The 22,166-nt window shown below is 41.9% G+C and overlaps 1 protein-coding gene across 2 annotated transcripts in view; it reads right to left on the bottom strand.

Annotated features, from left to right (window-relative positions):
- The window catches only part of PTPRQ (protein tyrosine phosphatase receptor type Q), a 113,688-nt gene that overhangs the window by 22,097 nt on the left and 69,425 nt on the right, over window positions 1-22,166 (bottom strand). The window contains exons 45-54 of one of the 2 annotated variants that reach the window (XM_088677020.1): window positions 18,713-18,834; window positions 15,089-15,275; window positions 14,099-14,343; window positions 13,595-13,661; window positions 11,540-11,695; window positions 9,835-10,057; window positions 7,731-7,804; window positions 6,317-6,416; window positions 5,380-5,508; window positions 2,279-2,323 (exon numbers count right to left, since the gene is read on the bottom strand). In XM_088677020.1, coding sequence (XP_088533146.1) covers window positions 2,279-2,323; window positions 5,380-5,508; window positions 6,317-6,416; window positions 7,731-7,804; window positions 9,835-10,057; window positions 11,540-11,695; window positions 13,595-13,661; window positions 14,099-14,343; window positions 15,089-15,275; window positions 18,713-18,834 — 1,348 coding nt within the window. The remainder of the gene's footprint in view (window positions 1-2,278; window positions 2,324-5,379; window positions 5,509-6,316; window positions 6,417-7,730; window positions 7,805-9,834; window positions 10,058-11,539; window positions 11,696-13,594; window positions 13,662-14,098; window positions 14,344-15,088; window positions 15,276-18,712; window positions 18,835-22,166) is intronic. The other variant, XM_060279680.2, reaches the window with a different exon arrangement.

The following is a 22,166-nucleotide window of genomic DNA, read 5'->3' as shown; positions in this document are numbered from 1 at the left end:
GCCACCTGCATCCCCAAAACTGTTTGTACGTAAGGGGATTTATCCTAGGCTCCTCCTTCTGCCCTCAGCACTGGCTTCCTCTGGAATGGGAAGCTTACCGTACATAACACCATAGGATATATCCAGGTGAATTAGGGCCAAGTGTTAAGTGCATTATATAATTCCTAATGCAAAAGAAAAATCCAAGCATACTCTGCGCAAGGAATGTAAACTTGTCAAGGACACAGGAATAGGGACCTTTCAAGAGACAGGAAGGTTATTAAACCATTGCATAAGTTTTCTTCAAGTTCCAGGCCACTAATAAGGCAATATACCTGTGTACAAGAAACCTATGCAAGAGATCCATGCCTCGGTACTTTATTACGCAGCGATTCAAAATAGATTAATGGCAAAATAAATGCGTTGGTCTTTAAGGTGCCACAAGAATCTGCTGTATTTGGTGCAACAGAATAACATACTGTAGCTAATTGGCTACCGCTTTGTGAGACGTATTTGAGTGGTAGGTGCAGCCTTTGAGCCTAGTAGAAGTTTCATTCCAGCATGGCATTCTCCCCTTCCCCCTCACTCAAGTTTTTTTTTGGTCTAAGTTTTATAAGGATCCATTTATTTATGTTGGCAATGGTGACTGGAGTTCATGTTGTCATACAGCATCAGCTTACTCTCTGGGTCAATCTGTTGAAAATCTATGGGGAATTACAGCTTGTTCGATATAAAACCACAGAAATGAATGAGCAGACTAAAGGCTTAACTCATAAGCACCACAAGCACTTGCTAGGAATAACCAAGGAAGTAATTTTCAATGGGTTAAATGAGATTTTCATACGTCTAACCCTTCAGGGACAGTACAGATCAATAACCCCTTATGAGGGACCCTGAAAATAGTCCCCCCCCCCAACCAAGGTACTGGAGCTCAATATCAGGGCTTAAGACTACTTCATAACAGTCTAAGACATTCATACACAAAGACAGATAGCACATTTTGAGCTGGCAGCCTTCTTGGCAATTCCTGAGCTTCATCTTTCCCACATTCAGAGGAGTGGTTTAAAAAAGAGGGACACAGCAGCAACTGGCAATAATGTCAAATGCTGTTATTAATACAGCACTGAGATTTTGACATGATCCAGTGCATATGACCTTTAGTCTTCAGTGCTGATATTCTAAATTAACTGGAAGCTTTACAGGAAAGTCCGTTGTCTTGTAGTGGTTAGCGTGTTGGACTAGCAACTGGAAATTGGGGTTACGTAGTATCTCCACTGGTGACCTTAGACCAGTCACTGCCTCTCAGCCTAACCTACATCACAGGGTTGTTGTGGAGACTAAATGAGGGGAGAACCATCTATGGCACCTTGAACTCCTTGGAGCAAAAAGGTGGGTTAGGAGTGGGGGGACAATAAACAAACTGATTATAGTCAATCACCAATTGTTGTCCAAGAAAACTTCAATTTGAAGTTCTGACTATCCAAACAAATACTATTTGTGATATCCAAAAGTCAGAATGCCTAATTTAATCAAGGGGGGGGGGAATACTTTTGTTTTCATTAGTACCAGCAATAACCATTCTCCTTTTATCTACCTGAAGGTTGCTTTCTACAGCTGCCTCATATGATATGAGTTATTGGAAGATTACAAATTGTTTTAGAATGCAGATCGGCACAGGTTTGGCAAACCTCAAAAACAAAGTATACCCAGCTTTAATTGGAAGTTTCTAAAATGAACTTCTGTAATTTCAGTTTGAATCTGCTCTGAGGGGGCTATGGATGACCTTTTCACACTGTAAACATGTATTGTTTTTACTTGGGATCTACATGTCTATAGAAGGAATGATTTTTATTGCAGCCATTTAAAGTAGAGAAGTTGCAATGTCAGCAATACTTCTGTTTCTCCCATCCACATCCCAACATTGTGCAAACCTTCGTCTTTCAAAAAAATTATCTTTTTGAGTCCTGTGTACACCACTTTACTTCTCTGATTTGTGTTTTAAAGCAGCAAATAGGTTTCTAACAACAGCGGGGCTATCGGGAATATAATATTACATTCATATGGAGCAGTACTAGTATATAGCACTATTGAGAACATCTCAACTTTTCTGCCATCTGGGAAAACCCTGTATTGCCTATTGAGGATCATTTTACAGTACTAGAAGCTTCAAAATGTGCCTAAGGCACTGAGAGAGAGAGAGCTGCTTTATCAGGTGAAAGCCAATAAAGCATAGTAACACACAAGTGAGCACAGCACACTAGAAACCACACAGGGGCTCTTCAACCATGCAGTAACTTACTGGATGACAAATATCTCCTTGCGTCTAAAGAAAAAGGAGGAATACCTGGAAGCAAAACCCATTCAGAATTAAGTTTTCAAACAGGGACAAGAGTTCTTATTCAGGTAAAAGGTTGCAAATATTAATTAATGCGCAGGCTTTGAGATAAGTGCAGAGCTTTAAATATGAAACCTATAGAACTTTCATGCTTTTCTCCTGAAGTAAACTACTAAACACAGAAAAAAATAAACGCCCAGAAGCAGACAGTATGAGTCAACAGCTGTAACTCTGCCAGCCACCTTCAGTTTGTGGCAGTGCAGTTCTTGAGCGAGGTAATGTAAGCCAGCCATCTTCGAGCTGCATCCTGTTACATTAGGTGTCTGCTAACCCAGGCAGTTGAATTTGCATCAGAAACACGGATGAAAGTACAACTTGGCTTCGTAATATGTATTTCCAGCCTTTCCATGGATCATCATTTGGGAGGCTACAGGTTTTCAAGTTGACACATTTAATTTAGTTTTCTGTGACTTTAATAGGACATAGTAATTCTTGACAGAATTCATCAGTCAAGAAATTAGAACTCATTTCCAATAATATTTGTGTTTTTTAAAAACCTAAAATAATGAGGCTCTGTACAGAAATTAAAATACAGGGCTTTTGATGGCAAACTGGACCACACAAACAAACATTTGTGGTTTTTCAGTCTTTTTTTCCCTTTCCTTTTTTTTAAAAAAAGCTTGAAAACCCACTTCAGGTTTGGGGGTGGGGCATAGAAAGGGGATACTCAGAAAGCACAAATGGGGTTTGAGGCAACAAGGAAGAAGTATTGCACACCAATAGTACTAGCTGTATAAATCAGCCAATTTATGTGCAATGATCACACAGAAGACTAGTTCACATCATAAGGTGTTCAGGTGAACTGTGAATACACAGGAGTTGAGGACAGGGTACAATTCCTTGTATCCTGTAGACATGATTGCTGCCACCAACGTGAGCAAATGCTTTGCCAAGTTAGACAAGCTCCAGAACTTGGAACACTAGGGACTTTTTACAAGCGTGAGTTGAAGTACATTTCATTCACTGTTCTATCCATAACCTTGCACAAGTCAAAATACGTGGCGGGTCCAGCACACTGTGCTACCTTTCATGCAAGTTTGGCTCACAAAGACTCTGGGCTAGTCTCTCCTGAAGACAGGACAATAAGGGCTGAACTATATGTGACTTTAACTGTGCAGTTCTGGCCTTGGGCGCAGGTCACCCTCCATTTCCACACTCAAAAATTGCCAGTGTGTGAGAGACCAGAACTGGGACCTTAGAATGGGGGGTAGAGGAGCTTTACTTGCCATCCCGGCTGAGGTCCAACCTGGATACAGTGGTACCTCGACTTACGAACGACTCCGCAAGTGAATTTTTCAACTTACGAATGGGGCAAATGGCTGCACGCTTATGAATTTCTCTACATCCAAACGGAAACCGCAGCGGTTTTAGATAGGATTTTTCCGACTTACGAATTTTTAGATGGGGTTGCTTCGACTTACAAATTTTTCTGTTTCCAATGCATTCCTATGGGAAATCGAGTTTCCAATGGCGCTATTCGACTTACGAATTTTTCGACCTACGAAGGTGCCTTCGGAAAGGATTAAATTAGTAAGTCGAGGCACCACTGTAGTCCCCTTTCTTTCCTGCAATTTGCATTGCAAAAACGTCTGATTGAAATCAGAGGGACTTTTTTTGCAATGCAAATTGTGGGCATGAGCCCTCAGTTCCAAATCAAGAGTGGGCCAATCGTTAAAGCACCCTCTCTGCTGCACCTCTCATGCTACGATTCCAATGCAGATTAGAAATCCAACGCTGGCATTTTGTTCGGGAAAATCCCTGCAAAGAAGTGCAAAAGTACCCACATACGATTACGTGTAATTTGGCCCTAAATGATTTTGCAATTTGATCCAAAACCAATTCATGGTGAAGTATTTCTATTTAACTTGTTTAGTGTCACTAAAACCAGTGGAACTAATTCAGCATACATTCAGATCCTCAGGCACAGAATCCTCTTTAGGTGGCACATTTTGATGTGTTACCTTAAGAACCCACACTCATGTTTTCCAATACACATTTCCTTGCATTGTATCAAGGACCATGCACAAGAAAATGTAAAAAGAAAAAAGAAGAAGCCATTTGGATAGGGCATCTAAAATGGCCCTGGGTAGATTGGGACGTAATAACTTAATATGAGGAAAATTATTATATTTGAACTGCAGCCTATTCTTCTTCCAGGGAGCTCAGAGGGCTATTCATTTTTACCTTCCCTATTTTATTCTAAAACAATCCTGTGAGGTATACAGTCATACCTCGGGTTGAGTACGCTACGGGTTGCGTACTTTCGGGTTAAGAACCACGCAGACGCGGAACTGTTTACTTCCGTGTTCCGCCACGCGTGCATGCACAGAAGCGTTCTGCGCAGAAGCGCTCTAGCGGCATTTCGCATGTGCGCGGAAGCGCTGCTCGGGCAGCGTACTTTTCGTAGTGCGAATGGCACCCCGAAACGGATTGAGTACGCAACCCGAGGTACCACTGTATTAGACTGGGTCAAAGTCATTCAGTGAACTTTATGGCTGAGCAGGGATTTTAACCCAGGTTTTACTGGTCCACATTGAATGATCAATCCAGTACAACAAACTGGCTTTAGTGCTGACAGGTTTTTGAAAGTTGGTCACGTAGCGTAGGGTGACATGTTATTAAGTGACTCTGAGCCAAAGTGAACAATCAGCAATATGCTCCCATCGTATTAAGAGTGACTACATATTAAGTCTTCAATAAAACACTTAATGTCAAAACTACTCAGAGAGATTACATTTGTAATGATAAAAATAAATAAACAAGGAGCAAATGTTCTCGGTAGAATTATATAACGGTTTGCATTTTGGTCTTGTTCCAAAGTGGGGAAGAAAAAGTGATTTTCTGAATTCCTGAGAGAAGTGTCTGGAGGTCACCCTTTGAAAAAGGATCTGTGTGACCTGTGTAAATAAGAACACCACAAAACACTTCCAAACAAGTAAAAGGTCACAATGGGGTCATGACTGCAGACCCCCAGAACTACTGTTTTGCCTACGGAGTACGCCTACCGTGTAAATCTCTCATCCTTCATTTCCAGGTCTGCCACTGTGATAAACTGATCTAGTTTTAATTTGGTGTCAATAATTTCTGCATCCCGTGGAGAGTATGTGCCTCCTTCTTTCTGCTTTTGTCGAATTCTAAGACAAAAATCATAGGAAAATGAATGAGAAAGAACATTCAGTGTTATTCCCAATTCACTGGACCTTTAATAAAATATGTATTCAGTGCTTTCAAAGTGCTGGTAGTATGAAAACGAGAAGAAAGTTAAAAAGTCACAATCTGCAAATGCCAGTAATTGTTATCTATTTCTTGGCATTGCTGTTGTGATTTGTTATAGCATATTTCCTAGCATTATAGCATATTTCCATAGCCCACACACCCCAAAACATTATGTTACAAAAATTAACACACACACACACACCAATCTTGGTTGCTTGGTTGCTGCTGCTACACAATCAGCTTGTAGCAGTTCTATTGATTTCTTCTAACATTGGCTCTTCTATGTCATAGACCAGAATTGAGTAGAGGTCAACAGCAGTGACCACAATTCTACAGACTGAATTCAGTAAATAATGAGGAAGGACCCTTACTTTTTCCAGTTCCTAACACAATTTCTACACTTCATAGAACTGTAGTGTTAGAAAGGGCCCTGAAGATCCTCTGTCCAATTCCCTTGAATGTGGGAATATGGCAGCTGTCCCATATGGGGATCAAACCTGTTTGTTTATAAACAAACAAATGAACAAACAAATAAAAAGAATAAGACTTGAGTAAATCCATCTCCAAAAACACAGCAATACATTGCTATACTTCTCTGGTGTGTCTTACTCCTGCTTTCCAATGTGGGACCCAATGTGTGTGTGTGTGGGGGGGAGAATTAATTTCAACGAATTAGCAATTGAAATTCAAGGATAATTCAGTAGAAACAAGTGGAGATGCACATACCTTGCAAAAGCATAAATTGCACCCACAAGGAGAATTACAGATAGTATGCACAATGTAACTGCAAGTATTATTTCTACAGCTCTTTCGGAAAGCCCATCACCTGTAATATAAAGGAAGCACGGTGGGAATTGAAACATTAAAAACATGGTTTAGTTTTGTAAACACATTTTATGCAAAGTGCTTCTGCTAAGTTTGCTTAAGCACACGCCATCACAGATTTTAGCAGAGTCCAAAATGTTTTTATTTTAAGGATCGTCTACTGTCAATGTGATCACCACAGTTTTCCTAATGCAATTATAATGATCTCAGTAGGGCTGTGCTTATGGACAAACAAAAAATGGGAACGCACAAGTGCCCAAGTATTCATACTGTCAGAGGGTCGTCGTGGCTACTCTAGAGTAATTCCGTTTGTTTGTCTTCAAAGACGTTTATTGTGCTAACTATTAACAGTGTAGAGACAGCTTAAAACATGACCTCTCATCCTGAATCAGAATCCGGCAATGGCGTATGTCTGTTCCTATGCCAGCAAAGTAGTCAGGGCACCCCAAAACGCCTCCCCCTTGACCTGCGTCGCGGTGCTCTCCTTACTTCTTGTGCCGGAAGGAGCGATGCCCTTTCACATTTCCTCCATGTGCAGTCGGTGACATGGCTCTCCAACATCCCTGAGCCCCTGTCTGCATCTCTCCACCCTCGAGCTTTCCCATTGTTCCTCACTCTGATTTCTCTCCCCCTCCGAGTCTCTTCCTCCCCCTCTGGCTGCTTCAGAACCACTGGGGCTCCCTGTACTTGACGAGGTGGACGTCAGGATGATGGGGCCCGGCTCCCTGTAGGGAGTCACCCTTACACATACCTTTCAAATTTCATGAGTTACTGCATGCTTGTATGACTAGTATGAGCATATAACTGGGGAGATTGCATAGTCCCAGTTTAAGCAAGACAGCAGTTAGTGGTGCTGCCACAGATCCACAAGGACTTTTGCCTTTGCTGTAATGAGCCACAGTTTCATCCTACAAGAGGTTTCTACAGCTCTGGTGGCAGACAGATGGGCAGGATGAATGTTAAAACTGGAGAAAGAACATTCTGAAACACCCTGGGGGCTGTTTGAGCAGTTCTGAACATAACAAAATGACGTCATTACCTGCAAGTGACCCTGGGTGGGACCTTGCGTGTTCAGCTGCCAAGCACCCCTTGCAACATCTGAAGAAGAACTTGTGTGGGATACATGGGCAGACTGTGCAGGGGAATTGGAGCTGTGAAAATCAATACAATCCTGCACCTTGATTTTTCTGTAGTGTGCATGCAAATGACATTCAAATAGCAACTGGGACATGGTTTAGCATGGCTGTTGTTCTTGCAGAAGTTGTACAGCCAACTTGGCGATGCTACAGTAATAAAACATAGTGCTTCCCTTTACCTAAAGTTTTGATGGGATCAGAGTAGTCTGAATCTGTAAATTGTCCTTTTATGTTTGTAGCTCTGAACTTAAATCTGCAAGAGAAATATAAATAAGTTAGAGAACAGGAACTACCATGGCTAGGCCAGTGATTCATCTCACACAAAATTTATACTGTATCTAGAAGCACTCAGAACAAACTCCAAGGGAAAATGAAACGAAGTCATTTACGACTTACAAGTTACAGGTTTCTTCAAATTAAGGTTTGGGGATATTTACGGTATTTATATGTGTATGCTGCTTTCCCCAAACTGGTCTGCAATTAATATCCTTAATATTAGGTGTTCCTTGACTGAACGGAGGAGGCCAGCAGAGGGGCATACATAGGGCTCCCATTCCCCATAATAGCTGATTTGGTATGTAGGTCTCAATCACACCCTTCTAAAGAGATATGGAATGCAGGTCACACATACTTGCAAGAGTGGGGTCTAAGATCCATTTGTGTTATCTTCTTAAAGGAGGAGGTCAGTTAATACTTGGATTAGATTTTTTTTTTTGCTCTGAGATAAGATCTCTGTTGTCTGCCTGTCTCTGATTCAGCAGTAAAATGTCTCCAATAACTTACAGAAAGTGACCCATGTCTGGATGCTTGAGGTACAGTTTACACATAAAACAATAACTAACCAATGGTTTGGTTTGCTTAGAGTTTCATCCGAACCTACTAACTTGCTACCTGCTCATCCCATGTACTGGTAAACAAAAAGCACTGCAAGGCCCCCATGCTCTATATATTTTCATAGTTCACAGAAAAGGGGGGGCAGGTATCAAAAACAGATAACTTTCTAATTTTGTTGCAGCTAATATTTGGTTTCCACTTTTTAAATTGGCCTTAAAAGAGTCAGTGGCGGAGGATGCTGCTGGGGTACCTGGAGTAGCAAATATGATGCGGACGATCCGCCCACGGAGGCGTGCCGATCCTCCCAGGGGTGCCAGCGCCGCTCACCGATCGCGCAAATACGCGTTCAAGGAAGTTTAGTGTCCGGATGCTTGTTTCTTTGCCGCCGCACCTGTTTCTTTGCCGCCGCCCCCTGCTTCCCTCCCTGCTCGGAGCAAGCTCAATAATTGTCCCTGCCTTGGCCCCAGTTTCCGTTACCCCTTGAAATCCGCACCGCCTCTGGGTCGCGCCATTTTACCCCCTCTCCTCCTCGGGAGCCCATTTGCCAGTGCCTTGCGGCGACGACCCTGCGAGTTGGCGAAGGCAGGTGGCAGCTGCTCCATCCGACACCTATTCGCCGCCCGGGAAAGGGAGTTCCCCTCCTCCACCTCCTCTTCTCTCTCTCTCTGGTCACCTCACACATCTTCCCAGCTCCCTTTCTCAGACCCTCCTATGGCTCGTTGCCATGGGGGCGAGGGGAAGGCACCCAACAGCTCCCCATTCCCTCTCCGTGGCTCTCCCTCCATCTGAAAGGCGCTGTGAAGTAAATGAACAGTGCCTGCCTGCCTCTCCTGCCTCCTCCTCTCCCCACCCCGCTCCCTCGCTCCCTCAGTCTCTCCCTCCCACCCCTGCCTCCCTCTCTGCCAGCCGCTGCCTCTGCTCAGTGGCTCTACTAGAAGGTCTTGTGGTGCAGGAAGCGGGACTGACAGCTGGCAGTGCGAGCCAAGCGTGAGCAAAAGCTCCTCGGGAAAGCCCTCTCTCCAGCACCGCCTCCCCGCCTCCCCTCCCCACTCCTTGGTCGCCCTCTGCTGATTGGCCAGAGGGACAAAAGTTTCTCGGGAGACAGCAGAGCAGCAACATGATGGACAGAACTGTCCCATTTAGGGATGCCAGGCTGTGCGCATGTTGCGGGCGGGCGACGGCAGGTTGGAGAGCGCCATGCAGGCAGGTGGGGCTGGCCCAAGCAATGGGCAGCAAGGTTGCCTGTACGGAAACTGTGCAGGCCCTTGGCTGCTCTACAGCTGGAGGGAAGGCAGCGGGCCATCTTTTCACCCCCCCAGGCTGACACCCAGGGCGAGCCTCCCCCCTTCGCACACCACTGAAAAGAGTGGCCCATGTTTTTGTCCTAATATTCTGCTATTTGCTTATTATCCATTATGCAGATAGAAGAAAAATGAGTAATATACTTACAAGTACTGTCTCCTGGGCTTCAGTGGGCCATTACAGATTTTTTCTTCACTGCCTGGTATCATACATGTACTATCAGCTCCAATTACATATACATCATCTTTGCTGCTCAGCCCTTCATTTCCTTCTGCACATGGTGGGTTTGGAAAGCCCTCATTTACAAAATACGGTCTTGGTTTTCTGAAGTAGGCGTCATACCACTTGGTTACATTGCCATCATGCTGAGCTACAGTCAGAAAAAAATAGCGATGTTTTATATTCTGAATACATCACAAAATAAAATTGGTCAAATAATTCTGTGAACATATCCTACGGAATAGAAAAAGATGCAGAACTGTGTATCTTCACACTTATCTTCCTATGGTAGAAAGTACAACTTGTGTCTATAAAATCTGCAGGATAGAGTGAACGAATACAATTCATTTTAAAATGTGAAGTACAAAGTAATGTTGAAACATGGCTTCAATGATGTAAAGAAACTGACAGAATTCTATCAAGTTCTCCTGGGCAGCAATGGAGAGGCCCAGAACCCATGAAGACTAGGAAGAGTGCTCTTTCCACTGGCTCCCTCATCTCATTCCTGTATTCAGAGCTCCTGCTTCAAGAATAGGAGGGGGAGATATAAGGAGCAAGTAATCACACAAGAAATCAGATGGCACCATGCCCTGCTGACCTGAGGCCTCTTTCTTTACTTTACATTGAAAGGGCCTCATCAGTAGTGCCCTCCAGCCTACGAAACTCCCTCTCTAGGGATGCATAGTTAGCCTCATCAGTACCAGCCTTCAAAAAAAGCCCCAGAAGGCCCATTTTCCCCAGTTGGCTTTTAGTTAGGATTATTTTAAGGTGCCTGCTGTTTTAGAATAGTGAGTTTAAAATTGTTTGGCTGTTTTATGCTGGGCTGTAAACTGTTTTAATTTGTTGTTATTGCTCCGTGTTTGTGAAACCTGTGTTTCTGTTTTGTTTTATTTTGCAAGCTGCCTAGAAAGGACCTTGCCCAATAGCAGGGATGAGCTAGCTCAGCCCCAGGGGCCAAATGCACCCCCAGGCCTCTCTCTGGGCCCCTTGGGACTCTCCCCAGACCCAGCTGTACCCTTCACTTGCTGTGCATCATTAAAGAGCTTGAGTGCTTTTGCCTGGCTGGAATGTGTCCTTGAACTGTGATATTGCCTCTTGCTTGCCTGGATGGAGGATAGAGAGAAATGTGTGTAGAAGATAATCTCCTGCACAAAGACAAATTTCACATTCACTGCTTGCTGACTTCTGTCCTGCTCCCAGGCATGTAGCCTCTGGGTGATTGACCAGAGGCAAATATGGCCCTCAGTTCTATAGGGTGGGCTAAAAATCTTGTAAGTAAAAATATACATAAATTACAGATTTTGGCACATGACAAGTCCATAAAACATAGATTAACCCTGTTTGCATGTTTGTCCTGTGCCCAGAAAGCATAGGTTGGAGTGGTTTTTCTTTCCCTGCCCCGCTGCTTTCCCCCGGAAAACCCACTCTTTAGCACTAAATCGGAGCAAATGTTAATTTGGAGAAAAACCAATTGATGATTGCTCCGATTAAGCAGTAAAGATCAGGTTTCACTGGGAGAAAGCGGTGGGGTAAATGCAAAGCCTGCACATTCAAATAAAGCAAAAGGACAGAACAAAAGTAGAAAGAAATGAACACCCCTATCTTTACATTTAAGGGGGAAATATTTCTATACCTCCGGCTTCTGCAACGAGAATTTGTATTTTCCTGATGGGCCCATGGTCGTCATTATAATAGCAAACCGGCATACGAATACTAATTGTTGTAGCAGTGACAACCATTCCACTGGTATCATAGACGGGCACTGGCTTCTTACTAGGCCTTGGTGGTTCTGTTTTGAGACAAATATATGTTGTGATGCTGTTCTATTCAACAGTCTTTTTAAGTCTACTACTGAGTCAAGTAGTTTTTTACTTAATTAAATCCCCTTGATGAGGGCTTCCAGATGGGAGCTGAATATTGCAAAGAAGTCATTAACATATTGCGAACAGGTTGTTAGCGACATTTATTTTTTATCTTACTGGGTTTCCTCCAGAAAGGGTAAATCTAGATTAATTTGTGGGGGGGGGGGGAAGAGACATGCTGGCATTTTAATACAAATAACATTGTGTGAACCATGCAAAAAATTCACGTGCAGTTATATAAACCCATGAACCAAGGCAGCAAACCATTCAGCACTTCACCACAGCAGCCACCAGAATCGCTATTCAAATGGTTCCTCCTTTCATCCCCCCTTTTTAGGATGGCAAGGTAAGGGCAATTGCCCCTTGCAAGATTCAAAAAGCGGTTGGAGCTACAGGATGATTATGCTATAAAATCAGAGGTGGGCAATCCCCCCCTATTAATGGCCACATTAGTTGAAGGCAATCTCTTGGGGGGCACATGACAGCTTGGTGTAGGCTGGGGAGGTGGTATTAGGCATGGCCAGAGATATCCCACACTCTATAGAATCTCAAGAGATAAAAAATGGCGAGTCTTATATACATTTCTGAAGGTCTGGGCACTCCCACTCCCAATGTTATTGGCTGTCTAAACATCCAAGCTGCGATTCATGACTGAGTTTAAGGACCAATGGCAGAGGCCCAAATCCTGAAATGTTTTGTGATTGGATATCATGTATTGAACCAGAACACAGGTGCTCAGACTCCTTAGTCCAGACTCAAGCTCAGGTAAACACAGACCACTGAATACATAATAGTGTGGAGTTCTGATATGAGAGAAAGAGAGAGAGAGAGAGCATATGGGGCTGCAGTGACTGGGGGGCTGAACATGTGGGGCGCTCCTGTCTTCTGAAAGCAGCACTGCTGCTTATCTCAAATATTTCAGGTCAAATACTTATGGTGTATTTGGACAAAAATGTGGTACTTTTTAAAGTTTTGTTACTTAAATACAAACATATTAAACATATATTAAATCCCTCTAGAGCAAACTGAAAAAACCTCTAATGCAAATTGCCCCATTTGAAATCAAAATTTCCCAGAAAACTCACAGCACAATGTGAGAAAAGATTAAAATAATGTACAGTACATTCCTATACCATCATAATTACTTGGACATGCATGCATCCCGCTGGTTTCAATGGGGCATAATTCTTAGTAAAGCTGTTTATGATTGCGGCCTTGATGCAAATGATAAATATGTTGATTTAGCACCATTGCTTCTTTTCCAGAACCTAGTTTTAATTTACCTTAGCTGCATCACAGAACCTCAAAATCACAGAACCACAGAATGCTCAAAATTAGTGCAAATAATTAATATAACTCAGCAAGAGGATGGGAATGGAAAACAGTTTATAACACCACCTAGGACTGTGGTTCCCAACATGCCCCACAGCATAGCTGCCAAGTTATCCCTTTTTAAAAGGGATTTTCCCTTATGCTGAATAGGCTTCCTCGCGAGAAAAGGGAAAACTTGGCAGCTATGCCCCACAGGGGGGCAATTTGATTTTTAAGGGGAAAATTCAAGAATGAGTTATTAACAGTTAATGGCCTTTTAGGCTTCCTCCATGTGAACAGGAGTTCACTTTTTGAAGAATAAGAATTATATGTCACAGGGGGAGGGCATCGAGATTTTAGAGATGCTTAGCTGGGGCATGCCCCCCCCCAAAGGTTGGGAACCACTGACCCAGGATGTGCATAAGAGAATGGTTTTGTTTTTAAAAACAAGCTGACTTCACATTTCTTTTGCATTATCTTTATTTTAAAACTATGAAATCATTATATGGACCTACCTTTAATGTCTGTTGTGATTTTAAGTTGGATCTTTGGCCCTGCACCAGCACCATTGATTGCATAAACCTAAATATAAATGTTTAAATTATATATTTTTTCCTATATCTTAGTTTGTTTACCTCAATCAGGTTACCTACATTAACCTGGACTTATTTCATGCATGTACACACGGGGGCGGGGTGGAGGAGGAGGAGGAGGAAATAACATAGTATTTAAGTTCTACTTGAGTAAAGTAAGACTTTGACACTTTGACACTGAAATCAGTGGGGCTTTCTTCTAGGAGTACAAGTCAAGACTGGCCCTATATTATTTTGCTGACTACTATGCATTAATTGCATGTAGTGTGATAAACACACACACAAACACATTAACATAATAATTGGAAATCAAGTCATGCATTAATTAACTTTTAAGCCACTCCACAGTAAAGTGGTCTGGCTTAGCTTTACTACTGACTGTGTTACTTGGCAATATTAAAGAAAGAGACACAAAGTTCAACTTACACTGATATTATATGTATGTCCCCCTTTTAGTCCCTCTATCATAGCAGTGACTGACTTGTTTGTCCTGTCAATAACACTTAAATTATAGATCTGGAAGACAGTTGGGTCATCTTCTTTGTAGACCATTGCCTGATATACTTGAATATTTCCACTGTGTTCAGATGGTGATATAAACGTCACTTGAAATTTTGTTACTTCATCGGGTATCTTCTGAAATGTTATGTTGTTGAGTGGGTCTCTGGGCACTGAAAGAATGTTCAACAATTTATTTTTTAAAATTACAATTTATTTATTTGCTATATTTATATTTCAGCCATGTTTGGATCTCAGTTTACACGTACATCTAAACTCACATGTGATTCTGGACACTTTGGTCTTGCAATTGCTCTTTTTAGGTTTCAGTTAAAAACAAACCACAAGCCTCAGGAGTCTTTGCAAAAAATACAAATATTAGTATACATCCAGCTTCTAAAACATTGCAAAGGAAAATATTTAAGCTGCATTCAGATGTGAGGTTGATTGCATTAGTTTTACTGATTATAATGGCAGCTTCTGGCCTGATTTCAAATGTTCCTTTTACCGTATACTGCCGTACCTTTTTTGTTGTTGTTACGGCAGAGTGGCATTCACAAATCTGAGACTAGTAAAGAACTTCAAGCATCCTTTTCAACTTCAGTGCCCATTAAAGACTATGTGCAGATACCCAACTCATCATTCCTTTCCCCCGAAATTGCCTAGCTTACCACTGCTTAGGGCTGTCACTTTTTATGAGCAGTGGCTATATGCCTTTAGCAAGGGCACAACAGCAGAAATTAAGAAGTGAAGCTGTTTCATAGTAGTGATGGCTGTTCTAGAGTTACTATGGCCCAAAGGAATGATGGCAGTTCCTGATATCATAAACTTCATTTACAACATAGAAAAAAACAATTGCTTCACATTTTCTTTTTCTGAAGAGATACTAAGAACAACAACAAAGCTGGACCAGCTCACCTGCTTCAAAAGTGGAAACAATGACTGCAGGGCTAGACTTGCCTTCAATATGTGCAGCATGGATATCGCCAGTAAAAGCAGTGACCACTACAGAATACCTTGTAAATGCCCTTAAACCTGAAACATCAAGGTTTTTGTCCTCATCATTTGTTTTGACAAATGAAGCTTTATAGTCATCAGTATCTACCTATACAAAGCAAAAACAAACAAACCAATATTAGGGCAATATTTAACAGAATGGTAGGCAATATGTCACGAAAATGGAAAGCTGAATTGCCATCTACCTGCTGTTTCTTATTTAAAAAGGCAATAAATATATAGCTAGCTGGCATTTGTGGTGTTCTGAACTGGAGAGTCTTGCTTCTCCTTACTCGGGAATCTGTAAGAACACCCTCATGCTGCACTTTGACCTGGGGTGTATGAAAGGGAACTCTGTCCTATCAAGAGTCATAGAGTGCCACAAGTAAATGCAGGCGTTGTTGCAACAGGAAAACAAGACTGTATGCGGAAAACTCAGAAAGCTGTTGTTGTCACTGAGTGTTCCTGAACTGCATAGGATAAACCACCGTGTGACCCTACCTCGTGCTTCTGGTGTCAAAACAACAGCACCAGAAGACACAAGCAAATCCCAAGAACTGAGCAGCAGTAGAAAATAGCTCACCCAACAAATGAGTAGATGTAATCTAATATAAAATCCTTTGTGACTATCCTTCCTCATGCACCAATTTTGTTTATCTGTTATGCAACAGAAAATAAAAAGTATCTCTACACTAGCAGTTCCCCAGTGGGTCAAGTGTGCAGTAGATGCAGCTGCTAACACATTAAGGTAGGTCAAACATATATTTTCTTTGACAGATGTGCCTTAGTATCCCCACTGAGAGTTAACCTTAACTAAAGATTCTGATCTACTAAACAGACACTCATTTCCTGGGATGGCCATCAAGAAACAGTATTGAACTCTTTTGACCCCTCCCAAGTGGCGCTTTTATTTGCAATGACCTGGTTCAAAAGTTTCATAGTTTAATGCAAAGATTGGCTCAATGAGAATGAGCAGTATGCTCGCTCATGCGCAGTCTGCTCAAACCAGAGGCGTAGCATGGGCGGGACTGGGGGGGCATCACCCAGTTTTTTTGGAGATGCACCCTGTCAGGACGTCACGAGCTGTTGCGTACTTCTCACGCCACCCTCCAGCTGCAGGTCAGGTGAGAAGGACACAACAGGCATGCGCCCTGCCAGCTCCGCGCCACTTTTGCTGGGCTCACAGGATACCGTGAGTGTGCCCTTCAAATGACCAGGCTCACCACTTTGCTCAAGTGGATGGGGATTGTTCTGCAGTGCGCCCATCCCAGGTGCCCGCAGTAAACATTTCACTGCTGGCTCAAGCATTCCAGTGGCATTCCTTCCTGTGAATCCAGTGCCATTCCTTACCCACTTCTGCACTGTGAATGAAACAAGCCAAAGTCTAGCTTGGATCATCCAAACGCAGACTTGTGCTTTGTTTTTTCCAAAAGAAAAAACAAGGAGCCTGGGTTTGCACAACACACACAAAAAAATCTGATTCCTGTTTTCATTCACAGTGCTGCATTGGCAGCAGGAGGGGTGGAAAAGAATTGCTGCTGCTCATTCACATTTTGAAGTGAGTGTAAACAACAGGCAACGGCTGTAAACTGGTAGCTCATTTCCCACAGAGCAGATTAAGGCTGTTGCACTTTCATCCATCCCTTCCACTGGAGAAAAAAATAATACTGATTTAAACATGTATATTCAGGTTAAGAAGATATTGCTGGGGGAGGGGGGGCAGTGTAGGGAACAGAGAGTTGAGTCCAGATGAACAAGTTATAAATTCCTGCTCAGTAAGGAAACATAGCGGGTGGCCTCAGTCTTGCAGCCAAAAAAGAAAAAAGAAAAAACAGCAAAGAGAAGGAGAAGTGGCTGAAAAAAGCAAATAAATTCCAAAAGAATGATTAATAATAATAATAATAATAATAATAATAATAATAATAATAATAAGGCATTGCTTTCTGTTCACCAGAACTAAATAAGGTCCTGCACAATGCAGATAAAATTGGCTGGATCAGGTTATTTAGGAATAATTTACTTGCAAGCTCAAAAGAAGGCTAAAACAACTGTAACTTCCGTATATCAGCATAGTAAAAATTATTTTAAAATATACAGAATAGGGAAGATTTGGCTTTTGTTTTGAATACAGTCTTAAGGTTTTACATCTGCAATGAAAGTCTCACTAACTAAAACATTAACATATGAATTTTGCTAAATACAGCTTGTTTTTGGACCCTGAAGCAGTAATTCTGTTTCCCTAGAGAGTCACAAAATTTTATTCCGGGATTTTCACTACAGACATATGGATAGTTTTATTGAAGCAGCGGTGGACCTGTCTATATAGACTTCACACCTGTAGCTACTGATCACATAGAAAACAGTGCTTAACAAGAAATCATTCTTTAAAAATAAAGCTATATACTCAGTGCTTTTTTCCCTCGGGGGTACCAGCACCTTTTTTGCTAGAAGAAAAGCGTGACACTTACCGTGAACAACTTCATGGTGAGTACCGGCACTCCCCCCCCAAGCACCCCATATATCCCTCCACAGTGGTACCTTGGTTCTCGAACTTAATCCATTCCAGGAGTCCATTCAACTCCCGAAACTAATCTAAAACCAAGGCACGGCTTCTGATTTGCTGCAGGAGCTTCCTGCACTCAATTGGAAGCTGTGGAAGCCACGTCGGATGTTTGCAAACACTCCCTTCTGGGTTTGTGGTGTTCAAGAGCCGATTTGTTTGGGAGCCAAGTTGTTCGAGTACCAAGGTAGCACTGTATTGGCATATATGACTTGCTTTTTCTGCATTGTCCTATCTGTGACTACACATCTTCTCCTGCCATAGATGATCACTAGCTTAGCTTGCTGGTACTTCTGTGCTGCTCTGGTTTGCCAGAAGCGGCTTCGTTATGCTGGGCACATGACCTGGAAGCTGTACGCCGGCTCCCTCAGCCAATAACGGAAGATGAGCGCCGCAACCCCAGAGTCGGTCACGACTGGACCTAATAGTCAGGGGTCCCTTTACATTTACTTCTGTCTAACTGTAAGGTAAAGGGACCCCTGACCATTAGGTCCCGTCGCGGACGACTCTGGGGTTGCAGCGATCATCTCGCTTTACTGACCAAGGGAGCCGGCGTACAGCTTCCAGGTCATGTGGCCAGCATCAGAAAACCGCTTCTGGCGAACCAGAGCAGCGCACAGAAACGCTGTTTACCTTCCCGCCGGAGCGGTACCTATTTATCTACTTGCACTTTGATGTGCTTTCGAACTGCTAGGTTGGCAGGAGCAGGGACAGAGCAACGGGAGCTCACCCCGTCGCAGGGATTCGATCGGCAAGCCCTAGGCTCTGTGGTTTAACCCACAGCGCCACCTTGTAATTTTCCCTCACCACAAGTTTCCCTTGTAATGTTTCCCTCACCATTCAGGAGAAGAGCTTTCAAGGTAAGAATTGTTATTTCTAGATAAGCCCTCTGCTTCAGGATCTTTCTTTAGAAAATAAGCACTAAATTTATGTAAGGTATCAGGTTGTACCATGAATAGTCATAGAGAGAAAAAGCAGTGGCTTACTGAGGTAATATCAATGAGGTAGAATGTTGGTCCAGTAATGATGACAGGCTCACTCCAGCTAATATTAATACTGTAAGAGGATGTAACTACCACAGTTACATTTTCAGGAGGAGCATCTGGAACTGGAAAAAAGTAGAAAACATATCAGGAAATACAGTTAACTCACAAAAATATTTCATTTGGTACAATTTTAGTAAGAACAATAAACGCCAGTCACACTTTTTTTGGGGGGGGGGAACCCTGTCACAGCATTATGCCCCTGTCATAGAAAAAGTCTCCTGTGTTGCATATATTGATTTTAATTGCAGCCAAATTAGAAATCTAGGAACTGTATGTGTGATAACAGTATCACCCAAAATCTAGCAATATAGTTTTGCGGAAGTCAACAAAGGCCCGGTAAAATTGGGCTCTAATCAACATTTTAACAAAATATTATAAAATACATTGTGTTTTATGGCAGTCACATTACTTGTGTGGTATCCAACTAAGTCATACTCACAGTAGTCCCACTGGAAACAATGGGCATGGCTGTTTATTTCAGTGAGTCTACTCAGAGTGTAATTAACATTCGCTATCACGTGTAAAGGGAACACATGCCGTACATAAATTTGGACATTCATATTTAAAATAATAAACTGGTTTAATTTAGTGGTAGCCAACTTAGTACCCTCCAGATGTTGTGAACTACAACCTTCCTCAACCCCAGCCAGACTGGCTAATGGTCAAGGATGGTGGGAGTTGGGGTCTACACAATATCTGAAGGGCACCATGTTGGCCACCTCTGATGAATTTCCTCTGATGAATAAATGAATTTCCTGCCAATACAGTAATGCTTCCTTCAATAGTTATTCCTTTACTGAAAATGTGGGGATATTTGCATAGTAGTATTGACTGCCTCTCTGTAAAAAATCTACACCATGAGGCAAGTTTAACATAAATGGTGATAACGATGGTAAACAAATGGTGTGACACCATCAGGGAAGTTTTTAATGTGTGACATTTTAATGTATTTTAAATCTTTGTTGGAAGCTGCCCAGAGTGGCTGGGGAAACCCAGCCAGATGGGAGGGGTACAAATAAATTATTATTATTATTATTATTATTATTATTATTATTATTATTATGTAATTTGTGGTGCAATAGTACACTGTTGTCCTTGGTGGGTCAACCAAATTCACATCATTCTCCTCAGGTAGCGGAAGTTCCATTATTTCTCTCCTAGTGATCAGTGCTTCATATTATTGAGAGAAGCACAATGATCAGTTAGCCTATTTACAACATTAATAGGGAAGGGAAGAAGAATGTAGAAAAAGTTTGTTTCATTAAGACTTAGCTACTAAAAATCACAAATAATTTTTTAAGGTAGAATTATGGGAACAAATGACCTGACTACATTTGTAGTGTAATGTGTAAAATTGTCCATCTAAAGATACTTATTCCTATGTTATCATGGCGGGCAAATGCTATATTTTAGACTTTTAAAAATTAACTCCTTTCTGCAAGCAGCATAGGCTTTGTAAGAAGCAAGCTCTGTTGATATTTCTTTCCTTATCTTATTTCTTTACACAGAACACCCAGAATGAATTCTTTCCAGACTGAAATCTGAAATACAATATTGCATGTCCATAGCCTCTCCTAATGGCCTCTGCCAATGTCTGTTAGGATAGTCTCGATACAGTCCATGCCTTTGAAGTTCCATTGATATTAATGAGATTAGGGGTTGTTCATGGGACCTTTTGGGCCAGCCCATGCAATCTTACCAGCCGAGATGGCTTTGTGTAAGCAGACTGGCCTGGCCATGCTCTAAGCTCAGCCTGAACCAGTTTTGGGAAACCCGATTGCAACTGTAGCTTTTGGTGAGTCGCAATTAAGAATCAAAACTGAAATGAGTGGAGTTTGTCCAGTGGCAGTAAGTTTGTGGCAGTCAGTGTGTATATGGCCAACTCAGACTGTGGCAGCATATATGGAAATCAACACAGGCTGAGTGAAAACCACAGCTGCCAGAGACTCAAAAGGATGCACACATCTAGGCACTTCCATATAAATGCATTTAGGATCAGGATGTTAACGCATTTAAAACTCTTCATCTAAAGTGCCAAGAAACCCCTTCACTGACTTTCATCATAGCTGAAGAATGTTCACCAAATATACTAAATTTCTGATATCTATCTATCTATCTATCAAACTAAAACATGACTAGAAATTGGAAATCTGTTAGCTTCAGTCTAGCAGCCTTACAACAAACATATTACACAAACAATTTTTGTGCCAATGGTAGCTGTCACATACTGATTTAAGATTGTTTGTGAAATGAGTCTAGTCGGTAATGGGGCGAGATATCACCATACCCTTTCTCTTATAAATCACAGCAATTTACTCAGTAGGAATGACCTAGTCTTATTCACTCGTTCCCCTATAATCCAATCACTTCCTCTCATGAGCACTTTTCTCCTGGTTTTCACAATAATGCATTTTCTGTAACTAATAACCATCATTTCCTGATTATCATGCTTCTATGCTTGCAGAGGAATGTGGGTCTTATGGAGGTCAGGGTCATTTTTTCCCATCCATCTGTGTCCTGATGGTGAGGCAGAAGTTAAGTTTGTTAGCTGGAAGGTACGTCTGGATAGCTTATCATTTTACAGAGCCACTCATCAAAAAGCAAAACTGATCCTCTGATGCTCAAATGCATCCTCTGACTCCAGCAGTTTAGTAGGGCTTATATTGGCACAGGGTCTTTTTTAAAAAAGAAACCAAAGCTATGAGTTATCATGTGCCTTTAAACGTTAATACATGCCTGCATTTTTACAACACTAACATTTTACATAAAATAAGATTATTTGAACAAATATTTTAAAATAAATATTAGATTAGATAGTACATAGTATTTTTCAAAGGCAAAATTCTGAAATGAAAAGGTATCTTCTATTCTATTATTGTGATGAATAATAGATCTGTGATGAATTAGAGGCAATTCAGGATTATTCCCCATGCCATTCAATCCAGCATTTATCTGGTGGTTTTAATAAGGCATGTACAGGCAGTGAAAGGGGGGGAAAGCAAATTCTCATAATATAACTTCAGTGGAAATTTATTGGTCCTACCAATGTCCTTGTTCTGGGCTATTTTGATTAGCAAAGTTGTTATACAAACTCCTAGACTTTGCAAAGCATCCTGGGGGCAATATAGGTAGAAGAAAGTGACCAAACATATGACTGCAGCTGAGGAGGTCTGGCTTATGCACCTCTGCTGTAGTCCTGGCTTGTTTTATTTTTGCATTCTGAATTGTTCATGTACTGCTCTTATCAGCCTTTGTAGCCTCAGGAAAAATAAGGAAAGAATGATGAACCAACTCAATTGACTTGCTTATCAGTAAGCTCAACAATGCATATCTAGAAACAGTACCACGGCATCCTGAATTGCTCAAATGAAACATTTAATGATGGAGAAACAAT

The sequence above is a fragment of the Zootoca vivipara genome, chromosome 9 (genome assembly GCF_965207765.1).
Source record: "Zootoca vivipara chromosome 9, rZooViv2.hap1.1, whole genome shotgun sequence".
Lineage (NCBI taxonomy): Eukaryota > Metazoa > Chordata > Lepidosauria > Squamata > Lacertidae > Zootoca > Zootoca vivipara.
This window is presented reverse-complemented; position numbering and strand designations above follow the sequence as displayed.